This window comes from Juglans microcarpa x Juglans regia, chromosome 3D (assembly GCF_004785595.1).
Source record: "Juglans microcarpa x Juglans regia isolate MS1-56 chromosome 3D, Jm3101_v1.0, whole genome shotgun sequence".
Taxonomy (NCBI): Eukaryota; Viridiplantae; Streptophyta; class Magnoliopsida; order Fagales; family Juglandaceae; genus Juglans; species Juglans microcarpa x Juglans regia.
Window position 1 is genome coordinate 3607213 of NC_054598.1, and position 13584 is coordinate 3620796.

The 13584-nt window shown below is 40.3% G+C and overlaps 2 protein-coding genes and 1 long non-coding RNA gene across 4 annotated transcripts in view; 1 reads left to right on the forward strand and 2 right to left on the reverse strand.

Moving 5' to 3' along the window:
- Positions 1-4628, reverse strand: LOC121255486 (partner of Y14 and mago-like). The gene is made up of 4 exons (XM_041155842.1): positions 4376-4628; positions 3468-3584; positions 2110-2358; positions 1-332 (listed from the first exon to the last, which is right to left on the reverse strand). The coding sequence occupies exons 1-4, from the start codon at positions 4574-4576 to the stop codon at positions 192-194; spliced, it is 708 nt and encodes a 235-aa protein (XP_041011776.1). The 5' UTR covers positions 4577-4628; the 3' UTR covers positions 1-191.
- LOC121255526 overlaps positions 1-13584 on the reverse strand; it is a 19603-nt gene continuing 6019 nt past the window's right edge. The window contains exon 3 of the long non-coding RNA XR_005938784.1: positions 1-174. This is a non-coding gene — a long non-coding RNA (uncharacterized LOC121255526). The remainder of the gene's footprint in view (positions 175-13584) is intronic.
- Positions 4884-13584, forward strand: part of LOC121255417 (probable dolichyl pyrophosphate Man9GlcNAc2 alpha-1,3-glucosyltransferase) — a 9163-nt gene continuing 462 nt past the window's right edge. Inside the window, exons 1-7 of one of the 2 annotated variants that reach the window (XR_005938775.1) lie at positions 4884-5037; positions 11197-11656; positions 11781-11964; positions 12074-12181; positions 12843-13003; positions 13227-13398; positions 13441-13479. Coding sequence is in view for 1 of the 2 variants with exons in the window: in XM_041155720.1 (XP_041011654.1) it covers positions 11253-11656; positions 11781-11964; positions 12074-12181; positions 13227-13398; positions 13441-13479 (907 nt within the window). In the remaining variant the exon portion in view is untranslated. The remainder of the gene's footprint in view (positions 5038-11196; positions 11657-11780; positions 11965-12073; positions 12182-12842; positions 13004-13226; positions 13399-13440; positions 13480-13584) is intronic. The other variant, XM_041155720.1, reaches the window with a different exon arrangement.

Here is a 13584-nt window from a genome sequence, read left to right on the forward strand (position 1 = left end):
TTTGGACTTGGGAATCATGCATTTGAAGCAATTGTTTAGTACGAAAAAATTGCTAAATCCTGAGTGGTGGAACAACTGCAACAATGAACTCACATGGTCAATCGAGATGTTTTGTACAAAACAGCTGACAAGAACCAAAGAGACAGATGAACTCCAGTTCCGACCATACAGTTTCTCCACCCAATCCTAGTTCACGATACTGCCCTTTCAGCCTTTTTATCCTCCAAAAGTTTTAGTTCCTTTCGCCAGCCTTCAAGCTTCGTCCATTTTTCCACCTGTTCTGGCTTCATATCTTGTGCACTTTTCTGCTGTTGAGCTTCTGTAAGTCGAATCTGCAGAAATGAGCAACCAATTAAGTGAACTAAGCATATAAAACCTCATGACCACATACATCACGAGCCTTCTCCAAGCCATTTTTTGGATCATTGTGGTTTTTGATATTTTCACCTAACCATGATTTGAAAAGTACCAGAGATCATAGGGCGTACTGCCATCCGATTATTTCGTCGTGCTTCCCTCCAATTGAACCAACAAAATGGGGTTAAATGAGCCAAAACTATTCTAAATAACTAACAACAATGTTCCCTTCTTTAACTTTTTTACCCACTACAATTACAACTCCCGTGTTTGGAGTTCCATGATCCCCCTCTGGTGCCAATCTGAAGTACAGATCAGATAGGGAAGCAGAGTGCATTCACTGCATTGGCCTTAGCTTGGTAGTTGGTGGGCTTGAAGTGGCAATCTGCTCGATCTACACACTTGAAAAGTCAAACCAGTTAAGTTGACCGAGTTCGCAAAATTTGGTCTTTTTTTTTTTCTTTCAGAAAATATTTGTTGATCACAACAGCAAACCATGTTATGAAACCACTTGACATGTTATCAATATGTGCAAATGATGCAGCCATGTAATTGGTGTCAACGTGTGGGGCTCACACATCATTGAATTAAATTTTAGGGAACTCTTGTATGGTTTTGAGAATCATGTCCCAAGAAGTCCATGGTTAAAACATTCTTGATTTGGACAAACTATGGCATTGGTTAGTTCTGATTAGGGACATATCAGTGAGCTTCTGAAATCCTTATGCGCTATGGCTGCCTTTTTTTTTTAATAAAAATCTTCCATTACTTAAGTTTTGAATTCTTGTGAATCAATCGTAGTTTGCTAATTGAGTCTGGTCTAGAGACTTCTGGTAGTTCCTAGCACCTTGGGTTTATCTCCACGCTGGAAAATCGTTACCTTATTCCTAAAATGGAACATAAACATTGGTGCAACAAGAGGATCAAGAAAAATCGAGCAATGGAAAGGGAGAAGTAAAAAAAAAAAAAAGAAGCATATAGATAACATGCAGATCACAAATCACACATTTATTAATTTATTTTCCTATCTACTGATAAAAAAAATAAAAAAAACAATAACAAATAGCGGTCAAATCACAAATAACACAAAGACAGTTGCACACAAACATGCAGATTACATGATGAAAATGCAGAAGCACTTCAGAAAACCTCAAGTTGCATGAAGATGAATGGGCAAGGTAACACTCTCTATAAAGTTTGATTATGTGCAACTATTGCCAAATCCTGAACTGATTAATGCTCAAAGCATGAAGATTTTATAGTACTTTTGCATTTGATTCATATACAGATAATACCTATAAATTCAAGAGAGCTTTGGTAAAGCGTAAAAAAGACCTTAAGTTTTAATCTGTTGGGTTGCCTTTATTGGTATCGATGAAATCTGATGAGAACTCTGACAATGAGGCCGAACGAAGAACACAGTACATGGGATTGAAGAGACATGGCAAGTATTTTTGAGAAATCACTAGGACAAATGCTAAAATCCAAAACAAATGAAATCGTTGGAAACTGACCTATTTTGAAGAGAATGTTTTATATGCAATTCTAATAATTTAATTTGACGGCGTTTAATTCCAGTGATTTTTTTCCATTCAAACAAAGGTCTTCATTTTGAAATCAACGTATTCCTTGATCTGGGGTTTGCAAAACACACAGCTATTCTCCCATGCAAAACTCAAATAAGATATTAGATGGGTACTGCAAAACATGCTCATTTTTGTTTGCAGTGAATGCTAAAAGTATGAATTCTACCTTCTTTTTAAGTGCTCGAATCCTTTTATCAATATCCTGAACTGGGTTTCCTGAATTTGACTCCTTCGTGGAGTCCAAGGGAGGGGAAATTACAGTAGCATTTGTGGAAACAGCTAGCTCATTCATCTGAGATGTTAACTGCTTGACAGATTCCAATTCAGTACCTAAATCTTCGACAGGTAGTGGCTCTTCCGTTATTATCTCCCCGGCTACTGTTTGTTCCAAGTTCTTACCCTTTTCAAGGGCAGCCTGGAGGATAAATCAACGAAAACAAGCAACTTGCATGACATTAGTAGGAACTTAATTTTTTTTTTTTTTAAAAAGGACTATAAATGGTAAACAGCCTTTTCAGTTCTTGTGCCAATACACTGCCTCATCAAAGGTGTTTCATCAAATTTTATTCCAGAGATTCACCAGCCCAGAAAATAAAATATGCAGAGATTCACCCTTGCATGATTTTTCCCTTCCATTGACCATCATTATTATTAGGTAGGGCTATTCTTATCCTTGTTAGCAACCAATAATTTCAGTAACCCCCAGTCCCTCACTCCTTTTCTTTCTTTCTTGTTTTTCCCCACTAAGACAAACTTCTTTATATATGAGAATGGTAAATCTTCAAGGAGTAAAAGCATAAAGATCTTGTTGAACATAATTAAAACAAACAAATAAAGAAAGAAAATAAAACATCAACACTATCTACAACTAATTGTACAACATCGCTCTAGTGGTGCTAAAATGTTTTTTAGATTCAGTCATTTTTTTTTTTTTTTTTTTTTTGCGATGTGAGATAAATCAACATCTCCTGGTCGAAAAAAAAATATTGTTTTTCCTCATCCTTTTTTTTGATAAGTCTTGGTTTGGATATACAAAACATCTCATCTCATCACTACAACTTTTCCAAACTCCCACACAAAATATAATAAACAATTCAACTTTTTTCAATTCTAAAATAAAAATTATATTAAAAAATTATATTCTAACAATATTTCATTCAACTTCCAACAAAACATCTTATCTCATCTCATCTGAACTATATAATCAAACGAGTTCTAAATCTACCTCCCATCCACCCTCTTCAATTTCAACTTGAAAGTATGCCCAAAATTTAAAAGTATTAAGGCAAGTCCAATAAATAATTCCATCTTTGGCAGGTCCAAGAAGTGACTCTATCTTTTATCGAGCCTGCCTTGAGAGAAAGAGATAGAGAGAGAGAGAGAGAGAGAGAGTTAAAAAAAAGAATCAATTCTTCTCTTTAAGACTGTTCCTAAACCCAAAGGAATTGCTAAAATGTAGTACAATTTAACGACAAAAGAACTATTAAATAAGGCAATTATAGCATAAACAGCTGAGAAACGTACCTGTAGCCGCTTCTCCTTCTTTCTTTCATTCCTCTTTACCGACTTAGTCTTGGGTTTTGTATCCAATTCAGGATCATAACCTGGAGGCCCCACCTGTGAAGACATCTCCTTTTTCCACTGCATCACAAAAGCACCACAGAAGCCCCATCAATCCATTGAGACAACTAGCCTCCAAGAAGACCCTTCATGCTGAGTAATCGTAGGAAGGTAGGAATTATAATCCCCTGCTTTTCTTCTTTTGCCAAAAACCTTCTTCTCTTTTTAGACTAACAACAATCACTTGGATTTTGACGAACACATACAAACAAATTTCAAGAATTGTGAGAGAGTGACAGACACACAACCTTTATTCAAGCGTTAGAACCCTGTACCAATAAATGGTTGCTCATTATCGGGTTCTTTCTTTCTTTCTTTTTGATAAGTATGTTTATATTTCTGGCTTTTAGAACTTTCTTGTACTTTTGTATTTCTCGCTATGGGTGTTTATGTCATATACTCCCTGTGTACTTGGGTAACCCTTCTTTTGATTATCAATAAGCTTATCCCATACACTCCCTCTGTCCTTGGCCAATTAAGACGATTTCAATGTACCGATAAAAAGAAAGAAACTAAACAGAAAAAGCACATAACTAGAAGTTCTTACATCTTTCTTGTTGCTAAATGAACTGAAAATCATAGTTCTCCTCAACCAAAAAAAAGCATTAAACTTCGAATTATAACCTGAAATTCCCAAACGCATACGTACTACTAGTAAGCCAAAAACCTTTGGATTTTGGTAGATATGACTTTATTTTTTTACTATGCAAGTTTGTTTATGCATATACACATCAAAAGCTGATATCATGATTTTCCAAGAGATTCATGAGTTTTCCGAGAAGCCAAACAAGGGGGATAGTGCTGGTATGTACCAGGGTGCCTTTAGATTGGTAAATGGCGACTTCCTCTTGAGGGACATAGCCGGCCCTAATCCGGATTGGCTTCCGGAGGGTACCGTCGGGTCTCCTAGTGGGTGCGAGAATTCTCTCACCTTCCTTGAGGTTTTTGCTCAGTTCCTCTGCCAATCGTTTCAGTTGCTCTTCTTCTCTTCCTCCTCCGTTGCTGCTCGCCATGATCTTGCCAAGCCTTCAGTACTTCCCCCACTTGTTCTGTTCAATGGCTTCTGAAAACACGGGCTTTTTTTTTTTTTTTTAGCAAAGTAGCCCAAACCCGAACTCCAGCTTGAACCGAACCCGACTTATTTTTGGGCTTTCTTCAATAAAAATTCTAGCCACAATTCACAGTGAGAACTGATAGGAGTCTGGCCCATATATCATTACATCGGGCCTCTGTGACATTTAGACTTGGGCCAAGATAGCCTAAATGTCACGGACCAATTTTCTGACCGAACGGTACCAACAAAACCCGGAACGATTGGTACTTCGGCTCGTTACTCTCTCTGTTCAGTTTTTCCCATCAATTTATTTGCGTTTTATCGTTTCTCTTAGACCTTGATTTATATGATCCATTCCGTGATTCTGGGTCAAACATTCCAGTTCTTGCTTGGTTATTGTTGGCTATGCCTAGAAATCACGTAATATGTTTGTTGATGTCGTGTTTCGCAGGCCTGGGCAAATCTACACCTCTGGTGCTGCGATGTGAATTATTTAGAGCCTCCGACAGTGTTCCAGTACGACTATACGGTGGTGTTTTGTACGCCCATGGCGGTGAATGAAAAATAAATACTGTGAAAGTAAAAAGAGACGACACAAGATTTACGTGGTTCGGCAATATGCCTACGTCCACAGGGTTTGGAGAGGGAAGTCTCTAATATAATATGTATCAGTTTACAATTACTCATGGATTATCATATCTCACTGTATAGAAAAGGTCAGAGCTCTTCTTGTTGAGGGAGATGTCTTCCTCTCAAAGTTGCTTGAAGAAGAAAATCTTATTAAGGGAGAGCCCGGTACCTCCCCCTTGATCCTCTGACACTTTTATAACCTCTCACATCTCTCGTCCCTAGGGGCAAACCCACGTTGGTGGTTGGGGGGCAATAAGTTTTTCAAAAATATGCTTTAGTATATGGTTTTTTCAAAGATATCTGAATATAAAGATAATATAAAGATAATTTCCCCCCCCCCCCCGCCCCACCCCAAAACATTTTCAAAAATCTCATTTAGTACTTAGTTGTCTAGGTTTTTTTTAGTTTTTTTAATAATTTTTTCATAATTATACCTATTTTTTGTCATTAATAAAATCTCACATTCTCATTTTTTTTTACATCTCATAAGAGGCAATAAAATATCTTGGTCTTTTTTTATAAGTTATTTGGTAAATTTACAACCTCATTTTCCTATTTATTTACATTTTTCCTTTTAAGTCTTCCACTAGCTAGCTTGTTTGGATTAGTTTTGTTAGTAAGTACATATATACTACCATTAAGTTAACAATTAGGAGTGAATGCAACAAATCTCGTATAGCTATTTCTATCTATATTATAGAGACTTTACAATATTCAATCTTAGATTCAACAAAAAATTTATCTTTGTTTACTTAATTTTTATCATTTGCTTCAAAAAATATTATTTGGCTATTTCTATCTTAATTTTTATCTTTCATTTGAGTCTGATGGAGCTCAAGTGAGAGGTTTAGATGAATGGCTTTAATAATTTAGTTTGTCCCTAGATAACAACCTTATATAGTTAATGTTAAATGTCGGTGACGCACTTTGCTACCTTAAATGTCGATTACTGCTCACCCCTACATACGACGCATTTTGCTAAGCGCCCCCCTACGCACTAAATCCTAGTTCCACCCCTGCTCATCCCCTTCTTATCTCTTCCTGCCCCCTGACATGTGTAGCCCTCATGTCTCACTCATGTCCTTTATTGTCTCTTCATGGTCCCATTTTGTCCTTAGTAAAGGCTTGGTGGGCTGGACCCTAATTTTATGGGCTATGGGTATTTCTTCCCCTCACAAAACCCCGTAAATTTTTAGCACCATTTTGGGGCTGGAAATTAAAAAGAAAATTTATTGTATTCCTATTTCCTCAATATCTTTTCGCTCTTATTTCTTCAATATCTTTTCGCTCCTATTTCCTCAACTTCTTTATGAGAATTTCTGACCTGGGCGGGTACATTGAAGGTGAACGGGTTTGCGAACTGATATCCTGCGTTTTAATGAGTATGCGTATGTTGTGATCGCCCAAATGGTGCGGGAAGTGGACTCAATCGTGTAATAGTGCGGAGCTCGAAGGGTGCGGGAGTTGGACTCGACCGCGTAATAGCGCGAGCGCGGAGCTCGGATGGCGCGGGAGTTGGACTCGACCGCGTAATAAAGCAAACGCGAAGCTCGAATAGTGCGGGAGTGGACTCGACCGCGTAATAGTGCGAGCGCGGAGCTCACGAGAGTCTAATGACTTGTTTTTTATGATGGAGATTCCGTTTGATGGAGATTCTGTTCGATGAAAATCCCGTTCGATGGAGATCTTTGCAAGAAGCTCGGCAAGTTATTTAAACTACGTTGAGAATAGCTGTTAGCAGGTCAGAGCTCATAGCTCGGTTCCTGTGCTTTATACTTCGTGAATTGGTACTTATATGTTGGCAGAGCTCGAGGGCCCTGCTCCCTCACCAACGCAGTTCTTCCTTTCTTTTTGCACGAAGCTCGACAAGTCATCTAGACTGCGCTTTGTACTTCGTGGGTTGGCACTTATAGGTTAGCAGAACCCGAGGGCCCTGCTCCCTCACCAACGCGGTTCTTTCTTTCTTTTTGCACGAAGTTCAGTAAGTCATTCAGACTGCGCTTTGTGCTTCGTGGGTTGGCACTTATAGGTTAGCAGGACCTGAGGGTCCTGCTCCCTCACCAATGCGGTTCTTCCTTTCTTTTTGCAAGAAACTCGGCAAGTCATTCAGACTGCGTTTTGTGCTTCGTGGGTTGACACTTATAGGTTAGCAGAACCCGAGGGCCCTGCTCCCTCACCAATGCGGTTCTTCCTTTCTTTTTACACGAAGCTCGGCAAGTCATTCAGACTTTGCTTTGTGTTTCGTGGGTTGGCACTTATAGGTTAGCAGAACTTGAGGGCCCTGCTCCCTCACCAACGCGGTTCTTCCTTTCTTTTTGCACGAAGCTCGACAAGTCATTTAGACTGCGTTGAGAATAGCTGTTAGCAGGTCAGAGCTCATGGCTCGATTCCTGTGCTTTATACTTCGTGGCCAATCTAGAGACCGGGCTTGTTTCTAGTAGGTCGGGCGGTTCTTGACTTTTTGCTCCCGACAGTTTATTTCAATGACAAAGACAATTTTGTTAGTAGAAACAAAATTCACATGAATTTTGAAAGTTGCAAACCTGGAGTTGTTGATTAGTCAGGGAGAGTCCACGCTTGCTTATGCTGCTGTGCAGAGCAGAATAGAAAAATTGAACAGGAAAATCGAGCAGATAAAATAGCGCAGCAGAGCAGAGCAGAATAACCAAACCACGTAGGAAAATCGATCCGAGTAGAAAAAATAGCTCAGCAGAGCAGAGTAGAATAGCTAAACTGCGTAGGAAAATCGATCCGAGCAGAAAAAAATAGCTCAGCAGAGCATAGTAGAATAGCTAAACCGCGTAGGAAAATCGATCCGAGCAGAAAAAATAGCTCAGCAGAGTAGAGTAGAATAGCTAAACCGCGCAGAAAAACCAATCCGAGCAGAAAAACTGAGCCGAACAGGGAAGTCGAACCGAGCAGGAAATCTGATCCGAATAGAAAATCCGAGCCGAGCAGGAAATCCGAGCCGAGCAGAACATCCAAGCTGTGCATAACAAAATAGCACAATAGAGCAAAATAGAATAGCCGAACCGAGCAGAATAAAAAGTTTCATGTAAGTTGTGCAATTCTATCCGGCACACGATAGGTGTAGCCGTCTGATGGTTTTTAAGTTTTGCTTCGTCTAATGAAGTGTATGCTCCTGCGTGGTGATCTCTGAACAATAGTTTTCCTGAACTAAGTAATAGCCGAACTGAGTAGTGCGTTCATGTAGTAGCCGAACTGAGGAACCCATGTGGGTGGTTACTGAGCATGTTTGAGGGACCTAGCTAAGGGGTCCGTGCATATAGCTTCCGAGCTGGTGAGCCCCGAGCAGGTGGTTCTGTTTCGAACTGGTGGGCTGCTGGAAGTTCCCGTGTAGGTTCTCCTCGTGCAGCGGTTTCCGAGTAGGTGTTCTTCATGTAATGACGTGTATGCTCCGTGCATGTATTTTACCAAGCTGAAAGACCCCGTGCAGGTACTTGCTGGCCTGTGTAGGTAGTTTACCGAGCAGTGTTTTCCTATGCTGAGTTTCGTGCGAGTTTCGTTGCCTCCATTCATGTACTTTACCAAGCTGAAGGATCCCGTGCTCTGTAGTTGCCGAACTGAGTAATTTGTGCATGTGTTACCAAGCTGAGAAGCCCGCGCATGCAGAATACCGAGGTGAGATTCTCCCATGCTGAGTCTGCCGTACTGAGGATTTCCCATTCTTTATAGTTGCCGAACTGAGTTTCCCATGTTGCCCTATGCAAGTATGCTGCTGAAGGGGGAGCCAAAAGGTGTCGACGGCCCAAGTGGTGGTCGCCGACGGAAAACACGGTGCACACAACGTGCGCCAACCCACACGGTGTGCCCATGGCATGTACAACCAACTTTTGCCGTTGGTTGGCCTAGGCGTTAGGGAACCACCCTACGGGCAGCAGACCGCGCCGGCGAGTTTCCTGGTGTTTGCCAGCAGGTCGGTAAGGAGCTGCCGGGACTAGGCTTTGGAGTTTTCCTCCGCAAGCAAAGCCGTGTATGCGGTTGTTTTCGACGGGGCCACTTCCCGGGGATGAAGGGCTGCCGGTGATGCTCTCTGGCAGTGACATACGGGGCCGGCGAACCACATGGTGGGCGCCGGCCCCCATCTCCCGCCGTGTCGTGGGTGGGCTTCAGCCTGCTCTCTGTGCGCACGGCTAGGTGCGCTTGGGAGTACTATTCACGGCCCCCCCGGTGGGGGGGCCGTGGCTTCTGGAGCCAGAGACCGCCGGCGATCCAGGCGGTGACCGTGCATGCTCATGCACTGTGCACTTAAGTGCACCGTGTTTTCCCCGAGCATTGTACAGGTCTGAAGAGTGTTTGTGTGCTACTATGCACTTAAGCATTTCACTTGCATTGTTCGAGCAGCGTTTTTTTTTCTTTACGCATTCGGTATTTACTGTGTATTTTAATCCTTGTACAATTCATTAAAATGAACTGAGTGCAAGGGAGCTCAAACCTCCGACTGGGCATGTAAATATTTACTCGCCCCCTTATTTATAAATGTAAAAATTCAAGAACTTGAGAATACTTATTTGGAGGAAGCTTCCTTCATTATTTGAATTTTATTCTCTGCGCTGGAAAATCATTATTCTTCCACCTTTATTGCGTTCTTCTTCTATGCTATCATAAGTTGTTCGTCAGCTCTTTCTTCCATCGTTTCAGTTTTTTCTTCTTCACATCGTGAACTCTGAGAGTGTGTTGTTATCGGCCTACCAAAGACACGCTGGTTATGGGACAACAGAGATCCCACAGACAGCGCCAATGTTGATGTCGTGTTTCGCGGGCCTGAGCAAATTCACACCCCCGGTGCCGCGATGTGAATTATTTGGAGCCCCCAACAGTGTTCCGGTGCGGCTGTACAGTGGCGTTTTGTACATCCATGGCGATGAATGAAAAATAAATGCTGTGAAAGTAAAAAGACACGACACAAGATTTACGCGGTTCGACAATATGCCTATGTCCACGGGGTTTGGGGAGGGAAGTCTCCAATATAATATATATAAGTTTACAATCACTCATGAATCCTCATATCTCACTGTATAGAAAAGGTCGAAACTCTTCTTGTTGAGGACGATATCTTCCTCTCAAAGTTGCTGGAAGAAGGAGATCTTATTAAGGGAGAGCCCGGTACCTCCCCCTGATCCTTTGACACTTTATAGCCTCTCACATCTCTCATCCCTTTCTCATCTCTTCGTGGCTCTCCTGACATGTGTAGCCCTCATGTCTTACTCATGTTCTTTCTTGTCTCTTTATAGTCTCCCTTTTGTTTTTAGTAAAGGCTTGGTGGGCTGGGCCTAATTTTATGAGCTAAGGGTTTTTTTTTTCCTCACAATGCTATTTTCGATTCTGGGTATGCCTTATTGTTTTATTTACTTATATTTTTGAATCATAATCTTGATGATTCATTTTAATCGGATTTTGGCCGTGACTTGATTTGATGGCATGGGAATTGTTCATTTTGTGGGTGTCCATTTTCTGCTAAAAATCTGATAAGGCCATGTAATGTCATTGACGTTTGTTTGGGGACAAATTTAAGTTGAGGGTAGCTATTTCTTTCGGTGTTTATTAATGAGAAGGATTAAAAAAATCTTGTTTTTATTGCCTCACGAGATTCGTAGGAAAGTTTTTTGTGAGATCCCCACGCGTGTGGTCAAAAGCATTCTATTTTTGAGGGAATTGCTGAAAGGAAGGGACTTGCTTGAATTGAAGCCATCCTGTTCTTTTAGCACCAAAAACAAGAAATATCCTTCGTTTCATATTTTTTAGCTTCATATTGTATGTTGTTCTGTAAATTGTGATCCAAGAATTTTGTCTCGTCAGCTTGTCTCCTGCTGATTTGCATCATACGATTTATGATGCAATGCACTGTGTTACAGCAATCCAACAGTTGATAAATTGATCTGCTTTTGATAGCTTCTTTAACATTTTTCTTTTAAATGTGATTTACAGGTCATCGACAAAAATCTGGATTATTGGTGGGCTTAAGACGGGAGAGTTAAAGATGGATGGAGAAGAGGAGGGGAAGGAAGGTGATGAAAGACAAGGAGGAGGTTGTTGATGATGATCCTCGGTGGTGGTTGGTTCACAAGGGAATTGCGGCCTCCTTCCTGTACATTTCTATGTTTGCACTTTTAGTGAGAGTGGCTGTATCACTCCATCCTTATTCTGGCGCAGGAAATCCTCCCAAGTACGGGGACTTTGAGGCACAGAGGCATTGGATGGACATCACACTTAATATGCCTGTCGAGGAGTGGTACCGTAACAGCACAACCAATGATCTCAGCTACTGGGGACTTGACTACCCTCCCCTTACCGCCTACCAGAGTTATGTTCATGGTCTATTTATCAGATTATTTCATCCTGAAGCAGTTTCTCTCTTCACTTCTCGAGGCCATGAATCTTATCTTGGGTCTGTATTATGAGACATTCTTTTCCGTTTAACGAATTTTCCTTTTTATGCGCTTCAATTTTCAATTTCATTGATCACTGGCACTTTTAGTTTGAGCTTCCTGGTGTTATGCTCTTTCATGCAGAAAACTTCTCATGAGGTGGACAGTTCTATCCTCTGATGCACTGGTGTTCTTTCCTGCTGTCTTCTATTTTGTTTTTGTATACTATAGTGGTCGCCCACATGGCCAGAAAACTGACATAGCATGGCACATTGCAATTATGTTACTGAGCCCATGTCTGATCCTAATAGATCATGGTCATTTTCAGGTTCCAAATTGAATTTTTTGTACCCCTTTGTTCTACCTTTAAACTTTTAAGGCACTTTATACGAGTCAGTAATCAATTTCTCTTTTCTCGGCCTTACTGATTTTGTCAGTATAATTGTATTAGCTTGGGCCTTACTGTTGGAGCTGTTGCTGCTGTTCACTCTAACAAAGAGCTAGTAGCTTATTTCTTGTTCGGTCTTGCTCTCAACCATAAACAGGTATCTTCTCTTTCAAATTAGTACGCATCCTGATCTATTGTTTATAACGAGTCGATAGTTTGCCAATGCTTATTAATTGCAATAACACCTTTTAAATTTTTTTTGCCAATGCTTATTTTTCTAAGTTTACAATAGTACATCTGAAATTCACATAAAAAGAGAAGGGAAGGGCTCCTTTGTTTTCTGTGGCTTATGATCTACAGAATTTCCAAACAAAGGAAATCATTACCCATGGGACGACTACATGTTTCATTATTGTTATTTGGTCTCTGTTTATGTGCTTTAATGATCTTAGGGAAGGCCTTGATTATTGGATTGAGTGAAGGGGTTACACCTTTTGTTTTTCTAGTGATGGAGAGTAAGACCATGTAATCTTGTTATGTATAGTATGCCTTGATTCTATTAGAAATACTAAAATGAGTACTTGTTTGTTTTGGCTAATGTTTTTTTGTCGCTAATTTGGGTTTCCTTTTACATAGTTTGATATAAAATATTGATATGTGCATGCTATAGGTTATAGACATATGATTGTTTTTAGATATGGTGTGAGTGTGGATATATATATATATATATATATATATATATATGCATATATCATGAAATTAGTTCAACAAATTTTATGCCTTAACTTATTGGTGAATCTCGTCGTGTTTTACTTCAGATGACTGCATATTTTGCACCTGCATTTTTCAGCCATCTCTTTGGCAAATGTCTTAGGCGCCGGAATCCACTTCTCGAAGTATTTAAACTGGGCCTTGTGGTCTTGGGAACATTTGCACTTTTTGGTGGCCATATATCCATTCTATGGAATCCTTTTTTAGGGTAAACATATATTGTCAATTCACTTCTTTTTCTCGTTTATTGTGGGATGTCATTTGGACTGACGACCATTCATGGAAATGTTTTCCAAGTGAAAGTATATATTGTTTAGGCGTTGAGAACATTAAATAGGTTATAGATGTATAAGGTGCTTAACAGAAGTTTTCTTGAGTTTATTTCGACTCCCCAATCTTTATGACTTACCTAAAGCTTGGTGAACATCCAGGTTCTCCGTCGGCTTGCTCCTTTTGAGAGGGGCATATACGAGGATTATGTGGCTAATTTTTGGTACACCACTTCAGTTTTTATAAAGTGGAAGAGAATGTTCACAACACAATCGCTGAAGCTTCTCAGCCTCGGTGCTACTGTTTCTACTTGTTTGCCTTCAATGCTTCAGCAGATATTGGCCCCAAGCAACAAGGGTTTCCTTTAAGGACTGGTGAACAGTGCATTCTCATTCTATATGTTCTCATTCCAAGGTAGGTCAAAATACTTGTTTCTTTCACTTTGGTTTAGTGCTATTTTTCCAAGTTAATTTTCTATTTTAAGTAATAATTATCTGCATTGCTGGCTGATGCTCTAAT

Bases quoted from the DNA above. Each gene is read 5' to 3' on its own strand.
- LOC121255486 (XM_041155842.1), bottom strand. From the start codon at position 4,576: ATGGCGAGCAGCAACGGAGGAGGAAGAGAAGAAGAGCAACTGAAACGA. The intron at 3,585-4,375 runs GTACATACCAGC...TTTGTGATGCAG, and splicing joins ACCAATCTAAAGGCACCCTG to TGGAAAAAGGAGATGTCTTC. The intron at 333-2,109 runs GTAGAATTCATA...TCATTTCTGCAG, and splicing joins TTCGAGCACTTAAAAAGAAG to ATTCGACTTACAGAAGCTCA.